The 23,147-nt window shown below is 38.8% G+C and overlaps 1 protein-coding gene across 2 annotated transcripts in view; it reads left to right on the top strand.

The window, feature by feature from the left end:
* The window catches only part of LOC137294058 (tetratricopeptide repeat protein 13-like), a 33,144-nt gene extending 15,272 nt beyond the window's left edge, over window positions 1–17,872 (top strand). The window contains exons 4-25 of one of the 2 annotated variants that reach the window (XM_067824986.1): window positions 1,916–1,986; window positions 2,292–2,357; window positions 2,718–2,810; window positions 3,262–3,378; window positions 3,787–3,900; window positions 4,545–4,627; window positions 4,991–5,132; window positions 5,290–5,394; window positions 7,285–7,351; window positions 7,700–7,818; window positions 8,236–8,276; window positions 8,703–8,874; window positions 9,073–9,112; window positions 10,535–10,679; window positions 11,230–11,313; window positions 11,920–12,001; window positions 14,468–14,580; window positions 14,692–14,824; window positions 15,031–15,110; window positions 15,219–15,297; window positions 15,516–15,595; window positions 16,164–17,872. In XM_067824986.1, coding sequence (XP_067681087.1) covers window positions 1,916–1,986; window positions 2,292–2,357; window positions 2,718–2,810; window positions 3,262–3,378; window positions 3,787–3,900; window positions 4,545–4,627; window positions 4,991–5,132; window positions 5,290–5,394; window positions 7,285–7,351; window positions 7,700–7,818; window positions 8,236–8,276; window positions 8,703–8,874; window positions 9,073–9,112; window positions 10,535–10,679; window positions 11,230–11,313; window positions 11,920–12,001; window positions 14,468–14,580; window positions 14,692–14,824; window positions 15,031–15,110; window positions 15,219–15,297; window positions 15,516–15,595; window positions 16,164–16,263 — 2,126 coding nt within the window. In that variant the 3' untranslated portion in view covers window positions 16,264–17,872. Of the gene's footprint in view, window positions 1–1,915; window positions 1,987–2,291; window positions 2,358–2,717; window positions 2,811–3,261; window positions 3,379–3,786; window positions 3,901–4,544; window positions 4,628–4,990; window positions 5,133–5,289; window positions 5,395–7,284; window positions 7,352–7,699; window positions 7,819–8,235; window positions 8,277–8,702; window positions 8,875–9,072; window positions 9,113–10,522; window positions 10,680–11,229; window positions 11,314–11,919; window positions 12,002–14,467; window positions 14,581–14,691; window positions 14,825–15,030; window positions 15,111–15,218; window positions 15,298–15,515; window positions 15,596–16,163 lie in introns of both variants that reach the window. The other variant, XM_067824985.1, reaches the window with a different exon arrangement.
* The last annotated feature ends 5,275 nt before the right edge of the window (window positions 17,873–23,147 follow it).

The following is a 23,147-nucleotide window of genomic DNA, read 5'->3' as shown; positions in this document are numbered from 1 at the left end:
GTTCAAGACCCGTACCTTTAGACATAAAATGAACACACTTAGAAGTGATGGGCATAAGATATACGGACTGACTATAAACAAGACGTCCCTGTCGCCTATGGACACGAAACGTTGGATAGCTATTGATGGTATAAACACATACGCGTATGGACATGAAAAAATTTGAGGCTATTTACTACAGCCCGCGTGGGTACTGGAAAGGAGCTAGCGCAGTAGATAAGCTAGCTAAACTAGCGCGAGTACCCCCGGAGGAAGCCAAAGCGTGGCTTGAAAAACAAGCCCTGTGGCAGATCTATTTACCGGCACCACGCTACGTGCCTAGAAGGAGGTTCGGTATTAACATACCTAATAGCATTCACCAGGCAGACCTACTGTTCCTACCCCACGACAAGAGGTACAAGTATGCCTTAACCGTAGTGGATGTAGCCAGTCGTTACAAGGAAGCCGAACCCTTGACCACGAAAGATTCGGCCCAGGTAGCCAGAGGATTTGAACGCATATACAAACGCAGCCCACTGACGTGGCCAACAGAGCTGCAAGTTGACACCGGACGGGAGTTCATGGGTGCCGTGTCACAACTGCTAACCAAACACGATACAAAGGTCAGGCGTGGCACGGCCGGAGCCCATCGCAGCCAAGCCATAGTTGAGAGATTTAATAGGACTTTGGCTGAGCGCTTGTTCGGCTATCAATATGCTATGGAGATGACCACCCCTGGAAAACGATCGACTGAATGGGTCACGAGGTTACCCAAGGTGGTGTCGGCAATCAACCATGAAGTCACCCGTCTCACCGGTAAGAAACCGGCAGACGCTATCAAACTAAAATCAATAGTTGCAGAGTCGGCCGCTCCATTGCGTGGGAAGGAGAAACAGATACCAGATAGGGCTCTAGTGAGGTATCTATACCAGCCGGGGGAACACGAGGGCGATAGCCGTAAGCGAGCCACCGATCCTATATGGTCAGTCAAAACTTACAACATAGATAAAGTGGATATAAAAGCCGACGAACCTAACTTATACTACTTGAGGGATGGGCCGGGTAGGGGATTTGTAAGAGAAGAATTATTGATCGTACCGTACGGCACAGTGTTACCTCCTACCAAGGCACAGTAATTACCGCCAACTTTTTTGTAGTAGGGGTAATAGTAGCAAGAGCTAATGACCCAACCAAAGCCTTATTTAGTAAATAAGGCTTTGTAGAGACATTTCTTGAAAGTGAGCCAGAACTGTCATTCCCTATACTACTCTCCTTGGTAGCTCCTTAATAGATTCAGTATTAAAGTTATTTTGGAGATAACCATCATGTGTTGGCTAATTTCCGGGTGTTATTGAGTATTTGAAGCATGGGAATGCATTTGGTACCAACAGCGTCAGACAGAGGTTTCAAATGAAATGTTCCCGGGCTTCAAATACTCAATAACACCCGGAAATTGGCCAACACATGATGTTTATCGAGATTGCAAACAAACCAAAGGGTTTTACTGTCTGCACTCGTTTACATCAAGTATGGGTACAGATGCTACATGGTAGCATCTGGAGTTGCTCATTTGTGATGTCATTCTAACTTTCCGTCACAATATGATTTGAATGACGTCACCAGTGTTGCTGACGCAACAAAACAATTGTTTGCGATGTTTCTACGTGTCAATACGTAGTGAACAGTCTTGCAGTTTCCGGGAATCTAATACCATTAAAAAAACACATTGCTCATTTCTGCACTAATCTCTCCTCACTAAAATACTTTTTCTATGTTCCCAATCTCCCTACCACTCATACTGTAGTGAGGCTGAACTTTGTTTAACAGATATTTTACACTTTCACAGGTTAACTGCATAAATTATAGATATAAATGTGAAAAAACATGTTGTTTCTGACAGTACGTTAATCACATGCTAACTGACCTTGTATTGTAGCGCTGGCAGTGGTCTTGGTTAATTTAGGATCACATGACCTCGCCATTCAGAAGTTTACAAAAATACTTCAGGTGAGTATTCTGTTTCAGTCTGCAATCAATTAATGTCACACTTTGTATTGGGCAATCTGGCCTTTGGATATCAGGAAAGCCTTGAAGTTATTAAAGTGATTGGAATTAGATTGGCCTTGTGAAGTTGTTGTCACAGTTGCTGCTGCCACTGTTGCAGGGTGATGACATCATGTAGCAAATTACAGTCGACATTAAGAAACACAATACATCACCCAGTACTGAATGAAATTTTGAGTTATATTCGTTTCTAATGCAGTTTAAGTGAGTTGTCAGAAGTATGTGTTAAAATATGCCAATATTTTCAGGTTAGTCCAAGAACTGTAGCTGCTTTCTATGGTCGAGGAGTTGCATATGCCAGGAAAGGGTTAAACGTATGTTGTTTGCTATGATCCAAGAGACCTTTCCATATTCAGCATAAATGGGAACTTCATGGGTGGGATTGTGCTGAAAACATTAGTCTTGCTGAATAATCAAATTTGATTCCATTCAAGTTTAATGACTGGCAGTATCTAAGCAGTGTGAAAACCTTGACTAATTTAGTCTGTTGATTCTGTTATTACACATTTCTGAAAACCTGTAATGCTTTTTTCATTACGGGATAGATCTAGCCAGACTTGCATGTATACACTGGTTTCATTTCCACAAAAGGATATATTCCATGGTCAAAAACAGCATAAAGAACCTGTCTCTATCTCCATAATCTAGATACATTAGCCTTGTTCTGTCTGCAGGTACCTGAAAATGCAGTATTAGCCCTATCTGACTTTACAGAAGCCATTCAGACAGATAAGACGAGACATGAAGCCTATGAAAGGAGAGCAGAGGTGGGAAACAATTCTGTAGAAATATATATAATGCATATAGTAGTCGAAGGATCATTTATCTTTATTGCAGTTCTTAGAACACTCATACAATCAATGCATGAACTAAGTACACTGACATTCCAACTATCGAGTCACAAGTCTTCTTTCTTTGAGAAGAGTGTCCGCAAGCCAGTGTCAAAGTTTTCATGTGGGCAGGTGAACATTCTTGCCCAGGAGTGTTATTCTTGTTGAATTACAGCATGTCATCCTTAGAACTTAACAACAAATTATTGATAATGTGTAAAGAGCAGTATATAGTCCAGGTACTGTGAGACATTCAAAGTCAGGACAGATTCCAACGGATGTGCAGATGTAAATGTGAAATAGTAAATTATCAGTAATGTGTACATGTAGTAGCCTTCTTCTGCTCTGAAACTACATGAAATATGACACAGCCTTGATTGTGTTACAGGTATATATCAGTCTGGGTCAGTATAACGAAGCGCTGGAGGATCTCACAGTAGCCATCAAGCACAGACCCACAGAAAAACTTTATTTTATGAGGGGCGTTATCAATCTTTTACTAGAGGTGAGATATGAGGCATCACACTGGAGATCGTTATCTAACATGTACAACCACTGTCATGAGGTTCTAGTGTTACAGATTCCTTGTAGTTATGTTGTTAGGTTTGTCATAGTCATATGCTTAAACATTCATGTCACCAAAGTTGTAAATGTCTGAGGCCTTCTTTCCTCACCCTTTTAGCTGACTGAAATACTGTACAACATGGCTTTGAACTCAACTCACTCAGTGTATTGATGGAACATAGAGGATGTCATGTTGATGGTTCGAAAATGCTATTGTTGTCTGAAAGGAATTTCATGCAAGGCTCAAATATCGTGATCATGTTCAAGATATACTTGTTGTGGTGCTTCCAGTGTTATAAGCTGCGTGGAAGACTATTAACCTGGATGACACTTTTTCATGTTTTTTCAGAATTTTGCAGATGCTGAGACAGATTTTAAACAGAACCTGGAGTCTGAGGGGGACATGTACATCATGTCGTACTTCAACCTGGGTCTGGCCCAGTACTACAGGGGTCGTGTCAGGGTGAGTACTGCAAGGGTCGTGTCAGGGTGAGTGCTATAAATCACAAATAGGGGTGAGTACTATGGGTACAACAGGGCTGAGCAAGGTCAGCACCTTAGATGCTATGTCAGATTTACCAACGTGGTAAAGGTGAGTACTACTGGTAGTACAAGGGTCAAGGTGAATACTACAGGGGTCAAGGTGAATGCTACAAGGGTCAAGATGAGAACTATAATGGTCAAAGTGAGTACTACAGGGGTAAAGATAAGTAGTACATGGAACAAGGTAAGTACTGCAGTGATCAAGGTGAGTACTAAAGGGTCAAGGTTAGTACTACAAGAGTCAAGGTGAGATATGTGCTGATGATTAGGTCCTGACTCTGAGCGTATGGTATCAAATCCCAGGTGGGACTGAACCCAACAAAGCACAAGAATCAGTACTTTGCTGAGAAAGTGAAAAACCCAAATATAACACCTTACTTTTGACCACTTTCTAAATGGCAGTGTGTATTCATAATATTTGCCTCCTTATCTAATCCATAAGTTAATTGTTTGCTCAGTGATTACTCTTGTGAGATGTACCCATTCACACAACTTTTCTTGTGTACTCAGTAATATCTGTCTGAATTAATGGCTGCTGACTGTGTTTTTTTTGTATTTTGTCAGAATGCCATAGAAGTATTTAAAGAAATTCTGAAAAAGAAACCAGATCACATAGAAGCATGTACAAGTTTAGCTCAGGCATTCAAGTAAGTTTCTGTTTTCTATTGTTGTTTTCAAAGATACCGTCTTTGGTATCAAGTCAATTATTTTATACAGTAGTGTCTTTTTTAGTGAAAAAATATGACATAAGAAACATCACTTTCACTGAAATCATCCAAGTATTCGGATTATGAAATGTTATCAATTTGTGATGTCATAAACATTGATAATACCATATTACATATTTCCCAACAGAGAAGCAGAATGATGTTGCATTGTCTTAGTTTACCAATCCGCATCAAGAATTATTAAAATGCAGCATTCTTAGCAAGGGAAGTAACTGGGACTGGACTGTAGTTGGAGGTTATATAGTATGGACAATTCGGAAATATTCCCTCATTATTTTCCAGAGAATTAGGCAACCTGAAAGCAGCCCGAAGTCGGTTTAACCAGTCACTGGCATTGGACCCGAACCACAGCCTGTCTCTGCAGCTCCAAGGGAGTATGATGTACCACAGCGGGGACTCCCAAGCTGCCATTGATGACTTCAATGTCAGTACAGCAGCCGTACAAATAGATGTCATATGTGCCATATGTCTTTGTCGTAACTTAACTTAAAATAATGACAACAATTTCATTATTTTCTGATGTTTCACCTTAATCAACAACCATGATAGTTTGATTCTATTGTCTTATTGTTTCATTTCAGAAATGTCTAGAAATTGACTCAGAAAACATTCACTGCCAATACATGCAAGGCCTGGCCTACGTAGCTATGGGCAAGTTTTACGATGGGATAAAGGCATCCACGAAAGTAGGTACAGTACCACTCAGTTCCTTTTTCTTGTGTTGTAGCACTATGCTTGACATTACTGATGCTTGGTATTACTGAGGCTTGACATTACTGATGCTTGGTATCACTGAGGCTTGACATTACTGATGCTTGGTATTACTGAGGCTTGACATTACTGATGCTTGGTATTACTGAGGCTTGACATTACTGATGCTTGGTATTACTGAGGCTTGACATTACTGATGCTTGGTGTTACTGAGGCTTGACATTACTGATGCTTGGTATTACTTATACTGGCTATTACTCATACTTATTGTCACTGACACTTCATGTTACTGATACTTGTCTGTTTTCTATCATTCATGCCAAAGAATAGTTTAAATAGTTCCTGTTTTGCTTACCATTTGTTCCAGTTAGGTTCAGCTCTTGAAAATTTTCAACATAATGCCTTGTTTCTATGGTAGCTGAAATAACACAGTGTGATATAGTATAACCAGAAATTATTTAGAATTTTAGGAATATGATTAATCAGATTTCTGGTATAACAGTCTTCACCACCTAGAAAGTGTTTGGTTTCACTCAAGAGAGACAACTCTGTTCATTCTTTTTCATTAGTTTGTGAAGAGTTATCCCCCTGTGTGTAGTTGCTAGCAGACAACATTTTTGGTGATCCTCAGTATGGATGATTTAGAGAAGAGAAGTCGAGTATTATGAGAAGGGCATCGGATCAGCTAAAGTGATTCCTAGTAGAACAAGCATCTTTTTGTCAACTGTTTATCTTCTTTTGGAAAATATTGCAAATGGATATGGCATTGAGCACCAGGTAGGTGCAGGTTGGCCTAGAAAGTTGACTGTCAGTGACAGGAAGCAGCTTGGCATCCTTATTTCTAAAAACATGCGAAGAAGTTCTGAAACTCAAGGCCGGATATGACTGATAAAGGAACTATGGCTGTCTGTAAGGACACAATTAGAACTGAGCTGCATGCAATGGGTTGGCAGAGAAGTCGAGTAATTCCATCACCTGTCATGAAACCTGAACAAGATGAGCGAAGGTTAAACTGATGCTTACAGCATAGAAACTTTTAATGGGACAATGTGATTTTTTCAGATGAAAGTTCTGTGTGGCTGTTTTCCTAATACACTGAAATTCTGGACTAAACAAACTGAAAAACCTTTGTATAAGCGCCCAAAGTACAGTCCATAATTTAATGTGTGGGGTGGCATATCTGTGTTAGGGGCAACGTTCCTCTGTGTAATTTGAAGGGAATATGAACAGTGAGCCTTACACAGATATTCTCGAGGGACATTTTCTTCCATCTGCTCACATGTTCTATGGAAATTTTTTGATTTTCCAACAGGACGATCCAATACATCATTAAAGCTTTTACAGGCCTGGTTTTGGACCCGAAATATGACATTATTAGATTGGCCAAGATATTGCCCTGACCTAAATCCAATAGAGAATGTTTGGGTGCTTATGAAGGAAAGTGTCAGTAAGAAAAATCTGACAGATATTGGTGACTTGAAAGAAGAAGTGGTCCGATATTGGGACAGCATGGACCATGACTTTCAAGCTTCTTTGATCAGTAGTATGCCCCACCGCATTGAAGCCTGCATTGGTACTAACTGTTCACCTTTCTTTGAATCTGGAGTTCTGCTAATATTCACATTTAATATGTAAGTAATGAGTGAAAAAAGTAAACAAATTACAATTTTTAAATTCTCAATTTTATCTGGTCATACTGAGGATATATGTCAATAGCCACCATGTAGTAGCCACTGTTTGGTGTGTTAGTATTGTAATTTCATAATCATGAATACTAGTCTATCATTGGTTAATTAGTGACCTGTCAGTGCTAACTGATGGTAGTATTTGGGAAGTTTTAACATTTTTGTATTCTCCACTTTCAGGTCATGATAAAAAGTCAAGGATCTATAAAAATGTCACCTGAGTTTATGAAAGCACATTACCTGAGAGGTAGGTGATACCTGTTAGGAGAAGGTGTTCATCAGTTACAACTATGGCTACGACTTTGAGAAGTCGTAAGGCCACTGTCATCCTGGTTATGGAAGCAATGTATTTGCCATCTGATGGATTTGTGGCCATGTTTTTCAAGGGTTTACTTAAAATGTCCTTGAGAATGTTTGTCTTATCTTCTTTGACAAGGGTATCAAATGATGAGGAATATGATTTAAGGACAATTGACATAATCCTGGGCAAGAATAACCAGCTGTCATTCTGTAGTTCCAGAGAGAGTTGCTTAACTTGCAATTTACCCACTGTACCTGTGATGGAGAGTGTGACACAAGCTGTGTGATGTTACAGAATATGGCCGATATTTACATTCCAAGTTAGACGTCAACCTTGACCAGCTTCAACCAGAGTATGATCTAGGAGATGAATTCCAGGACCACTGGGTTAAAACATTGCCTTTTACCTTTACGGTATGTCATGTGGTCCCCTGGTTGTTTTAGAGATAGTTTATGGTATGTTGTAAGCAGTCCCCTGGTTGTTTGAGAGATTGTTGACAGAATGTATTGTGTGGTCACATGGCTGTCTCATGTTTTACAAGGTGCTTACATGGCTGTTTGAGAGATTGTTTATAGTAAGTTATTTACAGTAATTTGGTTGTTGATTGCAGTGTTAAAAGTGAAAGGTTGATTTTTCCATGTTTTTTTTTTGTTTTTTTTTGTTTTTTTTAGGAAATAGCAGTATTAAAACTATTATAAAAGTCTTTTCTTCTTCAGAATGTATTATAAGTGAGACAGTTAGTAAGACTTATCATGTTTCTGTTATGGTAAATATTCTGAAGCTTCTTGTCCACTGATGGCAAACCAAACTCACTGACTCACTGTCTACAGAAACCATATCAAGAACAGCCAGGTCTACAGCCGGACATAAAGTGAGTAGTTTTCAAATGTCTTCAGTTTTATTTGAATTAATAATATAAAAAATGCATCTTACCATTTGATATGATTTTATGTCAAAGCCATACAGACCATGCAAACTAAAGAAAGCTTATGAACGTTCAGTTCAAGTTCAGGTGGCAAATTTGACATCAAAGTATATTCATGAAAAGAAGACCATTTTGTCTCAGGTTTAATAAATGATAGACCAATACCAAAACATATAGTAGTATAGTTCAGTTGAAGTGACAGTAATGAGTGTTATTATGTTGAATCGTTAAATGAGAACTGTAATGGAGTTCCTCTTGGTTGATAATTGTGACATAATGTTTGATGTATCAACTTTTTTGTAATTTGACACCTAAAACTTTGTTTCTTATGTGAACATATCTTCATTTGTAACCTTACGTCTCCACTTCTAGAGATGTCAGCCCACAGACTCTATCCAGCTACTCCCCTCAAGTGCAGTCTTTGCTATGTCGGGCAGAGAAGATCGGCTGGTCCATGCAGGTCAACTCGGATGGATTTACACCCAATAAAAGACTTAACCTAGCCATGGGTCTTGCCTCTATACATATAGCACAACATTTTGAGGTATGGCAAAGAAACAGTATTCTTTTTATTGTAATTTTGTTAAAAAACATTACCAATTTTTCCATTTCCTTGTAAACAGACTTAAAAGACTTGAAATAATCAACACAAATCAACACAACTGCTTAGGACAGCTGTTAGCAGTGATAATCATGGCTTCAGGGTTCGTTTTTCCATTAAACATTTGTCTTTCTGTTTCAGATGAAATGGAAAAGTTATAAAAATACAAAAGGAAGTGGAGGTATGCATGAGGATAAGTAATTATTCCTATTTAACATCAGGTATTAAATAGAATTCATTTATCAGTTTCTCACTGTTTTGGGAAACATTTGAAACAAATAAATTTGGACTGAAAGTGAAATATTCCTGGAAAATATGGTAAGTTCAGGCCCCGATTTCTCGAAACATACTCAAGTTTTTACTCAAATTTCAAACCGAGTTTGAAACAGTTGAATTTTAAGTCAACTGTATTTTGAACAAAAAATCCATACATACTTAATTAATCTATCCTCCAAACTGAAATTGTCTACTGTGTTTGAGTTTAATATTGATTTCAGTTCATTCTGGGAAATGAATTGTCCTGTGTTTACTCAAATTTGAGTAACCAGCAAAGTGAAAGGTTTAAGAGACTTAAATTTGTTTCAAGATATTGGGGCCTGATTTTGATCTACCATTATTCAAGAAACACTTTATTATGAATGAGGCATGACCTTGAATATATGTTCCCTTCTGATAGCAATTGTAGCCATTTTGTAGATGAATTTCTTTCTCTTCTTAATCAGTTATTCGGTGTTAGATATTATTACTTTGTGTATTTTACTCCTGTATGACCATATTTCAAGGACTAATTGGTAAGATGTTGCAAATGTTAAATGCAAGAATATTTAGATAAATGACAGACTCGGGGAAAATTTGTGGACAGTGAAGCTCTAGTCATGTAAGGTGCCCTGAGATGAGTTGTTTCCCTTAGATGCACCAGGAATTAATATTTATATGCATGAATCCAAGATATGCCCTGCACATGTTTCTACACTTGTCATTACACTCCTTTCCTCCACCAATGTAGGTAAAATTTGAGCCTGCTTTACTATAGGTCTTCATCTAATGCTAGTGCTGACATTCATTAAGATAACTGAAAAACTGTTCAAAATGGTGGTACCAAACACAGTCTCATGGACAGTGGATGAGATAATTCCTCAAATTCTACCCTGTAACAGGCTTCACAAAAATGACTATGGTCCATGACTTCCTGGCAAACAAGGCTAAGTTGAACCAGCAAGGAGAACGCGTTTACGAAAAGTAGGCGGTCCACGGCAATGAGCAAACCCATTTGGTTTGTGAAAGGGAGAGCATGTATGCAGTGCATGACTATTAAATTGATTACGCATGTATGTGCAGACATCTTGCTCATGAGAGTCACTCTCACATGCTTCACTCATTGTAATACACTTGATCATCGCAACATGAGACCTCTTTGCTCACAATGACATGCAGTTAGTGAGTGGTACTAGTACATGCTAATAGAGGTCAGTTGTCAGGTCAGTGCTCAACTATCCTTGTTTTCCAGGAAGTCTCTTAAGACTTTGTTGAACTGACAACTGTTCAAATCACTCTCACCCCACTCATTCATCTTCTTGCAATGTAACCGTAGTCAATATCACAGAAAGGCCAATAAGCTGGAGGGAGTTATTTGGAATAGCAGTGCAATATCGCCGCCTAGCAGACCCAGAACAGCCAGTGTTGTGGGTGTCATCTCTACCAGATCATCTTACAGCTGAGGGACATCGGACGGATATTACGTTTATAAGGTGGGACTATTACCTGCATGTGACACTGTTTGGCAGTACAGAACTGGACAGATTAGGGATGTACACAATCATTCAACTTTATGTAAGTGGGTGAGCAGTGGTGGGGTAGCCTCGAGGTTAAAGTGTTCGCTTGTTATGCCAAAGACCTGGGTTCTATTCCCCACATGGGTACATTGTGTGAAGCCCATTTCTGGTGGAAATCGTGATCGTCCCCGATCGTGATACAGCTGGAATATTGCTAAAAGCTGTGTAAAACCAAATTCACTCATTCACAGTGATATGGTGACCAGGACTTCCCATTCAGACATTAATGTGTTAGCAAAGTTTTGAAAAACTTTTAAAAATCCAATATATTTGTCTGCACTCCTGGTGTTTTCTTAATGAATAGTAACAGGTAAATGTTTATTTATGACATTTGCAATTTTAGTTTAAATGTATTTGTATTTTTGTTGAGGGTAATTTCTTCTTACCAAAGGCAGATCCTGCTGAAGCCTATACTGTGGCAAAATGGGCACCCATGTTTCATATACCTTGCTTGTCTGTTTTGCAGGGGCTCTGTGGCAAACTTAAAAGTAATGCAGTATTTTGACCTGGTGTTTAAACTGGCCAAGACCATGCTTGAACATTACTCAGGGTAAGTATATTTAAATCCATATTAAAGAATAATCAGATCATCATCTTCCACCTCAATACCCGACACTACTCATGTCATTCCGGCAAGCCGGATGGCATCTCGTACCCCTCTCGTGGCCATGATTTTGACAGGATCCTGTCTAAGCGCAAACAGGCATGGCGATAAAAATATTATCAAGTACTATTTCAAGGAAAGATAAGTCTGAATTCCAAACATGGCTCTTAGAATATCCAACATCCTGTGAACAAAACAGCAATACGGTCATCACTTTTGCATATATATTTTAGTGTTGGAAGTTGTTCATCCTTTAGCTCAACGTGTATGTTTATATTGTGCTTGGTATAGTTTAGCGAAGTTTCAAAGTTCAACGGTTCCGCCATTTTCATGGTTTGAAATGCGTTTTACTATGCGGGGTTTGATTTGGATTCTTGGCAATAATGGCGTATGAGAGGGGTACCAGTCTTCTTGTTGATCACGGAAAGAGGCAAGTAGTTACGAATGTACTAAACACACCAACTGAAAATATTTATAACTTCATGTATTAACAGGCTATCGGCATCTTACCATAAACCATCTTTGATTTCAGTTTCATGTGTGCTGTTTCAGAGAGGGTGCTGTGTCCTACGCTAACCTTAAGGAAGACATCAGGAAGGCCCAGTCATGTGAAGACCTCCTATCAGTAGCCAGGGTACGGTCTTACTGTCAGTAGCCAGTGTAAGGCCTTACTGTCAGTAGATGGAGTAAGGCCCACCTGTCATTAGCTAGGATAGGGACTTCATATCAGTAAACAGGGGAAGGCCTTCCTATCAGTAACCAGAGGAAGGCCTTCCTATCATTAGCAAGGGTAGGGCCTTCGTATCAGTAGACAGGGGAAGGCTGTCATATCAGTAACCAGGGTAAGACCACAGGCACCCACCGCGGGTCCGATAACCTGTAAAGGTGCATCACCAAATCACGGTCACGTGATCGAAAACTGCACAATTATGCACTTGACATTGAATATATCGTATTTTGAAAGTGTCGTGAGCATCAAAAGCTTCTGTCCACATTTCCAATGTGTGGGGGCGGCATATACACAGGCCTTTCGAGGGGATGCTCTTGTTGTTTTTTATTAAATCACCAAAGACCAAGTTGCTGTGCCAGAAGTATACAAAACTAGGTTGTCAGCGACAGGCTTTACAAGCTCTGGAAATCTGATTAGTTAATAATGCGAACTACAACTTCACGAGGGTGAAAAAACTGGAGTGTGTCTTGTACACAAAAGTGTTAGTGTAATGTGTTAAAGTGTTAACATCCACTCATGAGGTCAATTTTGTTGAAATGGCAAATATATTTGTATGTTTAAGACATCTTAAGGGGAAACAAATATGTCTTTGGAGCAATCAAGATGAAGACTTGTTACTGATCCCATATATACTCTACAAAATAATTTAGGGATATTGGTATTTTTATGATTGATATTTCATCAGATTGTCAGTGAATAAGTAGATCATTATTCATAATTTCAAAATTGACATACAGTTGAACCCTGTTTACCCGGACCCCACATATCCGGAAACCCTGCCTTCCGGACGATTTTTATGTGAAACGAAACTTACTTTCATTGATTGTACTCACTTAACCGGACCCCGCTCTTCCGGACCTGGATGGCGAATTTTCAAACCATTCCCGTACATTTCCATTGAAAAATGATCCAGTGAACCGGACAGAGAGATCTGTGCAACGTGCATGTGTTTGTGTCACGTCAATACCGTTTACTTCACAACTATATGATTTCTAAATCTATCTGAAAGCATTTGGTGTGAATTGATTAATTAGCCATCAAAACACTAGTGACGCGTGTGAGAACATCTCATCAGTAACGAAAACACATGTTAAGTAGGATTAAGGGAAACTACACGGTAATTGCACTACTGTATATAAAACTTATAAGTCAACCCCTGCTATCTGTCATCACTGATGTAAGTTAATAATAGCCTGCCACATGATCTAAGTCATGTGATCCCGTCCGGAAATTTACTTTCTGCAGACAGCATGATTTCGATACGATGTCGTATGTTTTTAGGGCATTTAAAATTATCAAAAGAATATGCAATTTGCAAAAAGAAACTTTGTGTCATCGATTTATGTTTTTCATCTAACTTACCATCTGAAGCTCCACACGCTACACGATTACGTCCGAGACAACATGACAAATTGTAACCTACGTTCCGCCTTCCATGTATTATCGGTACACTTATATGTAATGATGATTCACTGTTATTACTATTGACTGTTGACTTATTGATATACGTATGTGAATATTTTTTGCCTTCACTTAATTTTCACGTTTTGGATGTTTGATCCAGTTAACCGGACATCTCGCTATCCAGACGATTTTCGAGTGAAACCAAAACGTCCGTGTAAACGGGGTTTGACTGTATATCCTATTTTTGTGCAGTATATATTGAAATAGATACATTCATCCATCCATTAGTCCATCTGTCTGTGACCCGTGAAGGTCCCAGGGTAGAATAGGCCTTCAGCAACCCATGCTTGCCATAAAAGGCGACTATGCTTGTCGTAAGAGGCGACTAATTGGATTGGGTGGTCAGACTCGCTGACTTGGTTGACACATGTCATCGGTTCCCAGTGGCGCAGATCGATGCTCATGTTATTGATCACTGGATTGTCTGGTCCAGACTCTATTATTTACAGACCTCTGCCATATAGCTGGAATATTGCTGAATGCTGCATAAAATTAAACTCACTCACTCACTCCATCTGTCTGTGCAGGAAGTAATTTCCAGAGCAAATCTCAAAAGTCGTGCAATATTTTTTTCACAGAGGTAGTAGTTGTCATTGCAGAAGTAGAGTTTGAAAAATGTAATATTTCTTCATCCAAACTATTCACGAAAGTAGTTACAGTAATGAAACGTCAGAATAATAAGTACTGTACATCTACCTTTACATTTGCCTGCCTTTCACTGTATTCACCATTATGGGATATGTCACAGACTTCATACTGCTGCCCTTTCCATTTGTGGGGTAGCCTAGTGATTAAAGCATTCACTCTGACCTGGGTCCGATTCCCCACATGGGTACATGGGTACTATGTATATTGCTGGAATATTGCTAAAAGTGGCATAAAACACTTGCCTTTCCTTTTGTACAGAAGAGAAAGATCAACCCGCATGGGTTTCTTGTCTCAACACAAGTGCCCAGTATGACGAAGACGAAGGAGGAGGATCGCTTAGACGGGGCTATGCTCATCCTGACAGAGGACTTGTGAGTACTGCCTCACTGTTGTCCATTAGCTGTAGGTCATCACTAGTGTTTTGTCTGTTGTTCTGGCGACATAGCTTTGTCGTTGAAACGCTGTATGTTGTTGTTTTTCAGAAATGGCAAGATTGTGTTTGCTCTGAACATAGCCAATACCCAAGAGCGAATGACAATGTACTCATCAGAGATGGACTTTGTTTTTACTCAAATACAGGACGAGATCAGGAAGACTGGCCTCAGCAAAATATCTGTAAGTGTTGTGGTTGAGGGGTAGAATGTTGTGGAACATTACATTTGGCACATTGTCATCACATTGCATTTGTACTGCAGTATTGTGTACCTAAATGGACTCACTCACTCGATTACTCACTCACTCATCAGATCTAACTTTGTAGAGCATTCACTGCCTGTTGTCAGTGACCTCCTGATAACAGCCCACATCTTGTACTGTTTTAGGACATCGATCAGATACTGAACCTGATTGTCTCCCTGGTGTACTACTTCTACAACCTCATGCCCCTCACCCGAGGCTCCAGGTACGTCTATAATCACAAAGCAGATGCTTCATGTGAAAGATTGGTTTTAGATGAGTTCCCAGACTGTATTGTTGTTGTACATTGATTGTGTCGTTACTGTTGTTCCAGTGTTGTGGCATATACAGTAGCCCTTGGTCTCGTCATGTCAGTAGGAAGGCAGGTGACAGGGAAGATACCTACAGGAAAGGTGGGTGATGCTATATGCTGTACAACATGATTGATAAATAAGTGGAAATGTTTATGTAGCATGTTTTAGGAAATGCACAATTGTAAAAAATTCAGATGTGATTTTAACTGTTTTTAGCACAGATGATCATGTGAGGTATTTAAGTCATTGATTACAAATAAACAATACAAAATATATGAATACATGTTAGAATTTATATACAAATGATATGGTTTCAGCTGCTTGAGTTAGAAGCAATGTTAGCAGGTGCCCCCGATGCTTTTGTTGCTGTCTCTAAACAGTGGATGAGTATCAAGAAGTAAGTGTTCCTACCATTCTGACATTGAGTTGGTTCAAATATAGTGACTGAAAAGTAGAGACATAATTTACCTTTATGTGCGAGTCAGCAAACATCTTACTTTATAGTGGAAAATCTCAAGTGAACGTGCTTCCACGCCACATGAAAGATGATCAGACCAAGTTAGTTCCTTCCTAATGAGAAAATAATTTCTAGGAAGTCAAAGCTCACACATGCATTTTTATAAACACTTTTTCACTGGTATTCTGGAATCAGTTAGGTGCTCATTACCCTAACCTTGTATTAGATGCAACTAAATGGATCAGTTTGTGAAACTCAGAAATTGTTCTTCATATCAAACACTGGTTTGTACAGTCTGGATTCTATCATTGACAAGCCATCATGAAACAGTTCAAATATTGTTGACTGTGGCAATATTATACAAACTTTCAATCTCATCACTGAAGTTCATGTGAATATCGTATCTCCTTCACTAGTTGATTGTAATGTTTTCGATTCTTCGGAATTGTGAAGTTATGGAGTCAGTTTGGGCAGCAGTTTGAACATGTTGCTGTTTTTTATGTTTCAGAAACAACAATCTTGTCTCAACTCTCCCTAAAGTATCGGAAGTATTTCCAACAGTGCGCCATGTTTTAGAAGCCCTGACAGTAAACACAAGCTCGTGTTAATATATAGGAATTTTAACTGTTTTAAATTTTATATGCATTCCAGCGTCAGTCACACTATCCAATGATATATGCACAACAGTCTCCTGAAATAATGATCTCAATCAGAAGTCATGGGTGCTGCATTCTCAGTGATGAAACGCAAACGTGTCATGCAGTAAAACACTAGGTGACATGACACGGGGGTGTCTGTTTCTGTCTGTCTGTCTAGGTATTAGTGGTTTTGGGACCCTATTTTCCATGCCATGCCAATCTTATTAACTACAGTTTTGTATGCCACCATGTGCCTTACTGTTTTTGTCTTATGAATATGACAAAAGCAAATAAAGAATGGTTCATCTGAGAATTATCTCGGTCCAGATCAGCAGTATTTCTTTTTTAACATAACCTTGAAACCTGTCAGCAAATGGTAGATGACTGATCTTATGTCATTTTTTGAATATGAAATATTCTCTTGTTTTGTTTTCTATTTCTGTCACTCTTACTAATTGTACTTTTCAGTCTTTTTTTCATAATTGTCAAAGAAAAAGACAATAGCTTTATTTCAGCATGTCAGTGTTATTGTGTATTGTGTAAGTGTTGAGTCTGTGAGAATGCAGCACAATCAACCTGTCTTCACAGTGTTATCTCAGTACTGATGTACTGAGATTATGTCATCAAGGTTAGGCCACACTTTTGAAATGTTCTGTTTACAGTTTCATGTTTGACCCCCAAATGTCTGTCATAAACTGCAGTTTAGTTATATAGTAATTCTTGTTTGTCCAACAACTCCATCTTTGACAGAGTGGAGTAATAAGTTACTTTCAAACTTTTTGATTGATAATTTTAATCAGATGTTTGTCCGTAGCTATGGGAATTAGATTGTGTAGAGAACAAAGCCAGTACTAATTCTGCTGTTTTGGGGATCCAACTTACATGCACTATTAAAATGTGAACAGTGTTTTTATGATTTTTAGACGTTTTGAGCAGTAAGAAACAATCATTTGCCAACTTTTTCAGAAAATCAGTCCATAATGAGGTTTTGTGATTGCAACTAAAGGTTCTGTTACGCTTCTCTCCTCTTAAGACGTTCACAACGATTATGTGGCACTGCTCTTCACATGTTCTGAAGTTTATTATAAATATATTCAAGAGTAATTGTAACTATTTTCCAGTTTCTTAATGTTACTTGACACATACTACCCAGTTAAAGAAAACCTAAGTTTTTTACTTGTCTATAGTTATTCAGTCAACTTTCATGGTATGAGACACTATCCAAACTCATATGACACACTGGGTGTTTTTTAACTTCTTGTCAGCATTTTGTACTGCAAAGAATAATTATTGAGTTGATTTTGCACTTATTACTAAGTCGGATAATTAGAGAGAAAAATTGAGCTAGCAAATTTGAAAATATATTTTGTTGATAGTATTAGAGACGATGAAATGAGAGCCGGTCAGAAAGCTTTTCTGTGTTCAGCAACACTTGTTACTCACCCAATAACTTCTATGATTTATGCAAATTTCTCCCGAATGTTTACAAGTAGACATTGAAGATTGTGCCAGTTTTATATGGTTTGTACCCAGTCAGATGTCATCAGTGCAGTCAATAAAACAGTTGTTATATCCTGAAGGTAATCTGTTTGTATATATCAAAGGAGATGCATAAGCCATGTGGGAAGTCAAGGTCAGGATAGGTCAGTAGATCTGGTGACAACTGATCTTCAGCAGTCCATACTGTAACACCAGAGGCAAATAACGCCATCAGCCATTGAGACTCACAGACACTGACATGGTTGACACACCTCATCATATCTCAGTTGCCCTTGCTATTGATCACTGATGTACATCTAGCAAGTAAAGAGAGATATAATATCATTATGTACCATGTAATGATAAACTCACAAGCAAAAGAAAGTACACAGGTGTAATTGTTGCTGCAATGCAAAATATGCATTTTAACTTTAAATTATTGAAGAACATTGATTGTATAGAACGCAACCATCATGTTTCTTTTGCCAGAATGCAACCAAAACCATTTGAATGTGTTTTGCATGAAGTTTCGCAAAATTGTGATTATTGTAATATTTGTGCAAATGGTGTGAAACATGTTTGTGGTGAAGACTGAACAATCTTGACAAAAAATTCACAAGAAAATTCCAATATTGACATCAGCGGCACGAGAATGGACTACAGGATCGTCACAAATGGGTACTTCCAGCAGCCATATCGCTAAGACACTGGGTTGCACAAGACAAACCATAATTCAGCTGTTTAACCATGTCAGTATGACAGGCCAGTCATGTGATTGCCCCAGAAGTGGACGTCCCAGAGTTACAACACCCCATGAGGGTCGCTATCAGGGGTTTTTCACCTACACAATGGTGACGTCATCAGCTTCCACATTATATTGATTCGTAACGTAAGCTGATTCACATTGACCAGACGACTTCATGCTGTTGGCATACGGGCCAACCGACCGATGTGTGGAATGGCCTTGACCTTCTAGCATCATACGCACCGTCTGCAGTGGCTGCCACTACGTCACTGTTTATTGTTACAATGTCATTTTGCTCATAAAACACATGTAAGAAATACAACCTGTGTACATTCTTTTGTTCGTCAGTTCATAATAATACAGGGGTGCAATTCGTTGGTTTCACATTAATTTCAGACTCGTTGTGCGCATGCGCAGAGCGTGTAAAAATATCTACTGGCCAATTTCCACTTTGGTCGTACGTTTACCGATAGTGTAAACACACGCTGAAGAAAACAAAAATCAAACCAAATACATAGTTTTATGTCTATTACAACTTATTTTTATACCTGTATGTACAAAAGACCGGGAGTAGAGGAATAAATAGCTTGATTTGTGTCAATAAGTTCTTGTATCATCTTGTACATCTCACAACCACCGTTCTTCCCGCACATCCCCTTCTCACAACTATCAAAACACACATTTCTGATGCAGCTGCAACCAAAATAGCACACCAATACCTGAAAAGCATATGTGAATTGATATATTTAGTCAGCTATGAACAGTTGTCACTCGTAAATAATTATTATTTAATCACTTTGATTTGAGTGTATTTACACTATCGGTATGCGTACGACCAGTAGATATTTTTACACGCTCTGCGCATGCGCACAGCTAGTCTGAAATTAATGTGAAACCAACGAATATAAAGGGGTCAATTTCCACATTGCACTACAGATTCTGTATTGACCCCGTGCCGATACGCTGTGATTTGTTTTACCAAGTAATGGAATAATGCAAGATAAGAGAGTATATAATAGATATTGAACGAGACGATATCATGACAGCAGAGAAACAACGGGTTCGAAGGCATCTTTGTCCTGTTAAATGGGGGTACGAATGTTCAAACTGTCTGAAGCGCTGAACAGAATTCTTAACTTTGGTCGTAGCCAGTGTGTTAAGAATGGGCATAAGAAGTTCGTAGGGCTATGGACGTTTCGAGAATAGCTAGCCAGGGCCCAAACTGTAAAGGTGTGTTGCTCACAAGATTGGTGAGATCTATGTAGGGCGTATTTCATCATGTGGGGGGAAAGACAGTAAAAAAGTTCTTGTTTGTATGTATATACATGGGTACTGGCGTGAATGAACCTGTAATAAATAATGTATTAATGGAACGTTGGAACGTAATATCATTAAGTATACACTTTATTTTAGGCACTTATTTACATATTTTATCACGTGAATTTTTCGCCAGTCGAGTTTATTAAATACTGAAGTCGGCAGGAAAACGAGTGGTGGCTAAATTAACGGAAGCGTTCATAGAATATCTAGGTTCCAACTGTGCACGGTAAACTCAAATGATCGTTGCAGTGACATTTTAATACTGAACGATGTGATATAGAGTTGTCTTTCTTTTGAACACTGACAGGTATATTCTAAAATCCATTGGGTTTATGTAAATATGACTCCAAATTTGTATTCCTGCTTTAATTACATATTTTTCACTTTCATAGGAACGAAGAAAGCGTGAGGTGTGAAATATTGTTATTTGTTTCTATTTCACTAAAAATAAACCAGACCTAAGAAATCATGCTAAAATATTTGCTAAAACGTGACGTTCACATAAGTGTGAAGACAAATGCGTTCTTCAAGACAGGCATGTGGATCAGCGAACACATACTGCCACAAGATCGATGTTTTTGTCGGACATAGTTTCCAGAGACAAACGGCTTAGACTAAACAAACTGTCAAAACGGACCCTGTAAAGAGCCTTGAGAATGATGGATGAAAAGCGACCTTTTCATCGTGCTTCCCATATTCTCATCAAAAAGTCCCGTTTATCATACTGGCCAATCTCTCGGATGGGTTAATTAATATTTTTTCCTCTTTAAAGCGAGGTTCAAACCCATGAACGCGTGGCCTTATCTAAGCGAGTAGGTAATCTTAATGAAGCAACGCAGCTGTTCTATATACGCATGCGCAGTGTACTACTTTGGATTTGGTTCAGTATTAGCGGAATGCGCTGTGTCAAATAGACGTTTAAATAATTACCAATGCGTTGCCTGAATCAGACAAGCGACATCTGCTTGTGGGAATGCGATCCACGAAAAGTGTTTTAATTGAATTCTAAAGAATTTAATCAAGCACGTTTTTGCCATGAAGAGTATAAATTTCGTTTCAAGCCTGTCAAGATGCATTTTGAAAGGAAGGAACATTTGGTCCGTCCTTTCGTCGCACACTATCTTTGTGAGATAATAAATATTCTCATAATTTGACACGCTGAAATTAAGTATCGTTGAATAACACTCTCGGCATTCTGGACAGACGCGTCGTATTAATTTCGTCACTGGCTACAATTATTAAGGTAATTGACGTTAGCGATGTCGTAATCTGAAACGGTCTTACTGTCGTTGTATCTAAACTTCTTCTACGACGGGAATCACTTTCCCCGCGTGTTCTGAAAGACGTGGGTCCCACACACGGGCGATCTTCTACCTCGTATATTACTCTCTTTATTTGAGCTCAGGGGTAGTTATAACGAGATTGGTGACCCCCGGGCGCACGTTTTACGTGCAGTTCTGCAGATATCGCTAACAAGACTCCGTAGCCCTGTGAAGGGACAATCGGACTCGCTGCTTAGCAACATTTGTGTATTGACATTTCGCACGTGCAAGGTCATGTGTTTATGACTTGTCACATCAGGGATTGTACGTTCAATAAAACACAGATAAGGACGAAATCTAACGGTAGCTGTTCCTAGCCTCCTGCCCAACAAGTTGATATTGCTGCCAAAACCAGGGGTAGCTGGGACCACCATCGTTGTATGTTTATACTAATTTGTCATTTTCATAAATAATGGCGGCATCGCATGAAGGGTCGATAGTAGTAGATAGACCTATTTGGACACAAGCGACATTAGCGTGTTTATTTCATGTAGGGCAGAGCCGAAATATGGGTACATAGAACCAGATTAAGTCTGTACTCCGTAAAAAGGAAGTTTAATGTGTTAAATGTAGATATGTCTTTTATCATCAGTCTATATAAATGTATCGGTGGCCAAGTACACAGACTTGAGACTATCTCTGTTTGACGATAGAAATTAGATATCCCATCAAATCTTTAAAAAAAACAGGACCTCCTTGCCAGCCATCATTCTATAACAAGGTTATTCTAACAGGGCGTACTCAGCGTGGGATCTCTTCGCACAATATATAAGTGATCAAATTTAGCCGTAGTTGTTTATAGAATGATAATTACATGAAAATAACTTATAGAAAGACAGTAGAAAGGATAAAATATAGAAAAAGCTCTTTGCTGATTAGTTAGCTTATAGTGGTATAAAACGTTTAGAATTGCAGTACCACTTAATTGGTATAACCAAGCGTCAAAAGAAATAATTAAAATATTGGGATTAATTCACTAATATGATGCACGGTGTACAGAGATTACAGAAACATATGCCGTACAGTATAAGGGGTGCTAAAAGATTATCTTCTGGTTTTATTCACTGACACAACAAATAGGGCAGAGATAGCGTAGGATTCCACACTTACTCGCATTACTGTTACCAGACGAAATGGCCACGAGTGAGTGAGGTTAGTTTTACAACGCACTCAGCACTATTCCAGCTATATGGCGGCGGTCTGTAAATAATAGAGTCTGGACCAGACAATCCAATGATCAACAGCATGAGCATCGATCTGCGCAATTGGAAACTGATGACATGTGTCAATCAAGTCAGCGAGCTTGACTACCCGATCCCGTTAGTCGCCTCTTACAAACATAGTCTCCTTTTATGGCAAGCATGGGTTGCTGAAGGCCTATCCCGGTCCTTCACGGGTTACGAAAGTGAAATGGTTTAAACATATTTATTTCATGAAAAGTACAACTGGACTGGTCAACAAGATCAAAAGAACTTACGTGAAGACCGCTCCGAAATACAAAGGAATATGAATGATGTATCATGGCATGGAATACAAACTGTAAGAATTACATCAAAGGAAAATACACGTTATGACATGTAGTCAATAGACTTTGAACATAGTGGTTAGATGCATTTATGACATCTGCACTCGGCATCACCCGTAGTATAGTAGGATATTACTCTAGGTTATAGAATATGATTTGCTTAGTAAACGGAGTGACTGTTAAATCTGTATTCGATTTAGAAAATTTAATTTGATTTGTATTCAAGATTTCTGTGAGTTCGCAAGTTTAGAACCCGTAGTGCAAGGTTTTTATAATTCACGCATGTCTGACAATTTCTGACAATGTAGTTCCGGTCATTACTTGCAGGAGAACACGCCGGTTATATTTTGTAGTCGACATCACGTTTTACAGTTTCTTGGTTTCTTCACCGACTGTAATAAGAACTTAAGTCGTCACTGAATTAAAAATAATTCTATGTATATTTAAAATATTCTCAGTATTA

This window comes from Haliotis asinina, chromosome 8 (genome assembly GCF_037392515.1).
Source record: "Haliotis asinina isolate JCU_RB_2024 chromosome 8, JCU_Hal_asi_v2, whole genome shotgun sequence".
NCBI classification, from domain to species: domain Eukaryota; kingdom Metazoa; phylum Mollusca; class Gastropoda; order Lepetellida; family Haliotidae; genus Haliotis; species Haliotis asinina.
The sequence above is the reverse complement of the archived record's forward strand: the minus strand, read 5'-3'. Positions and strand labels throughout refer to the sequence as shown.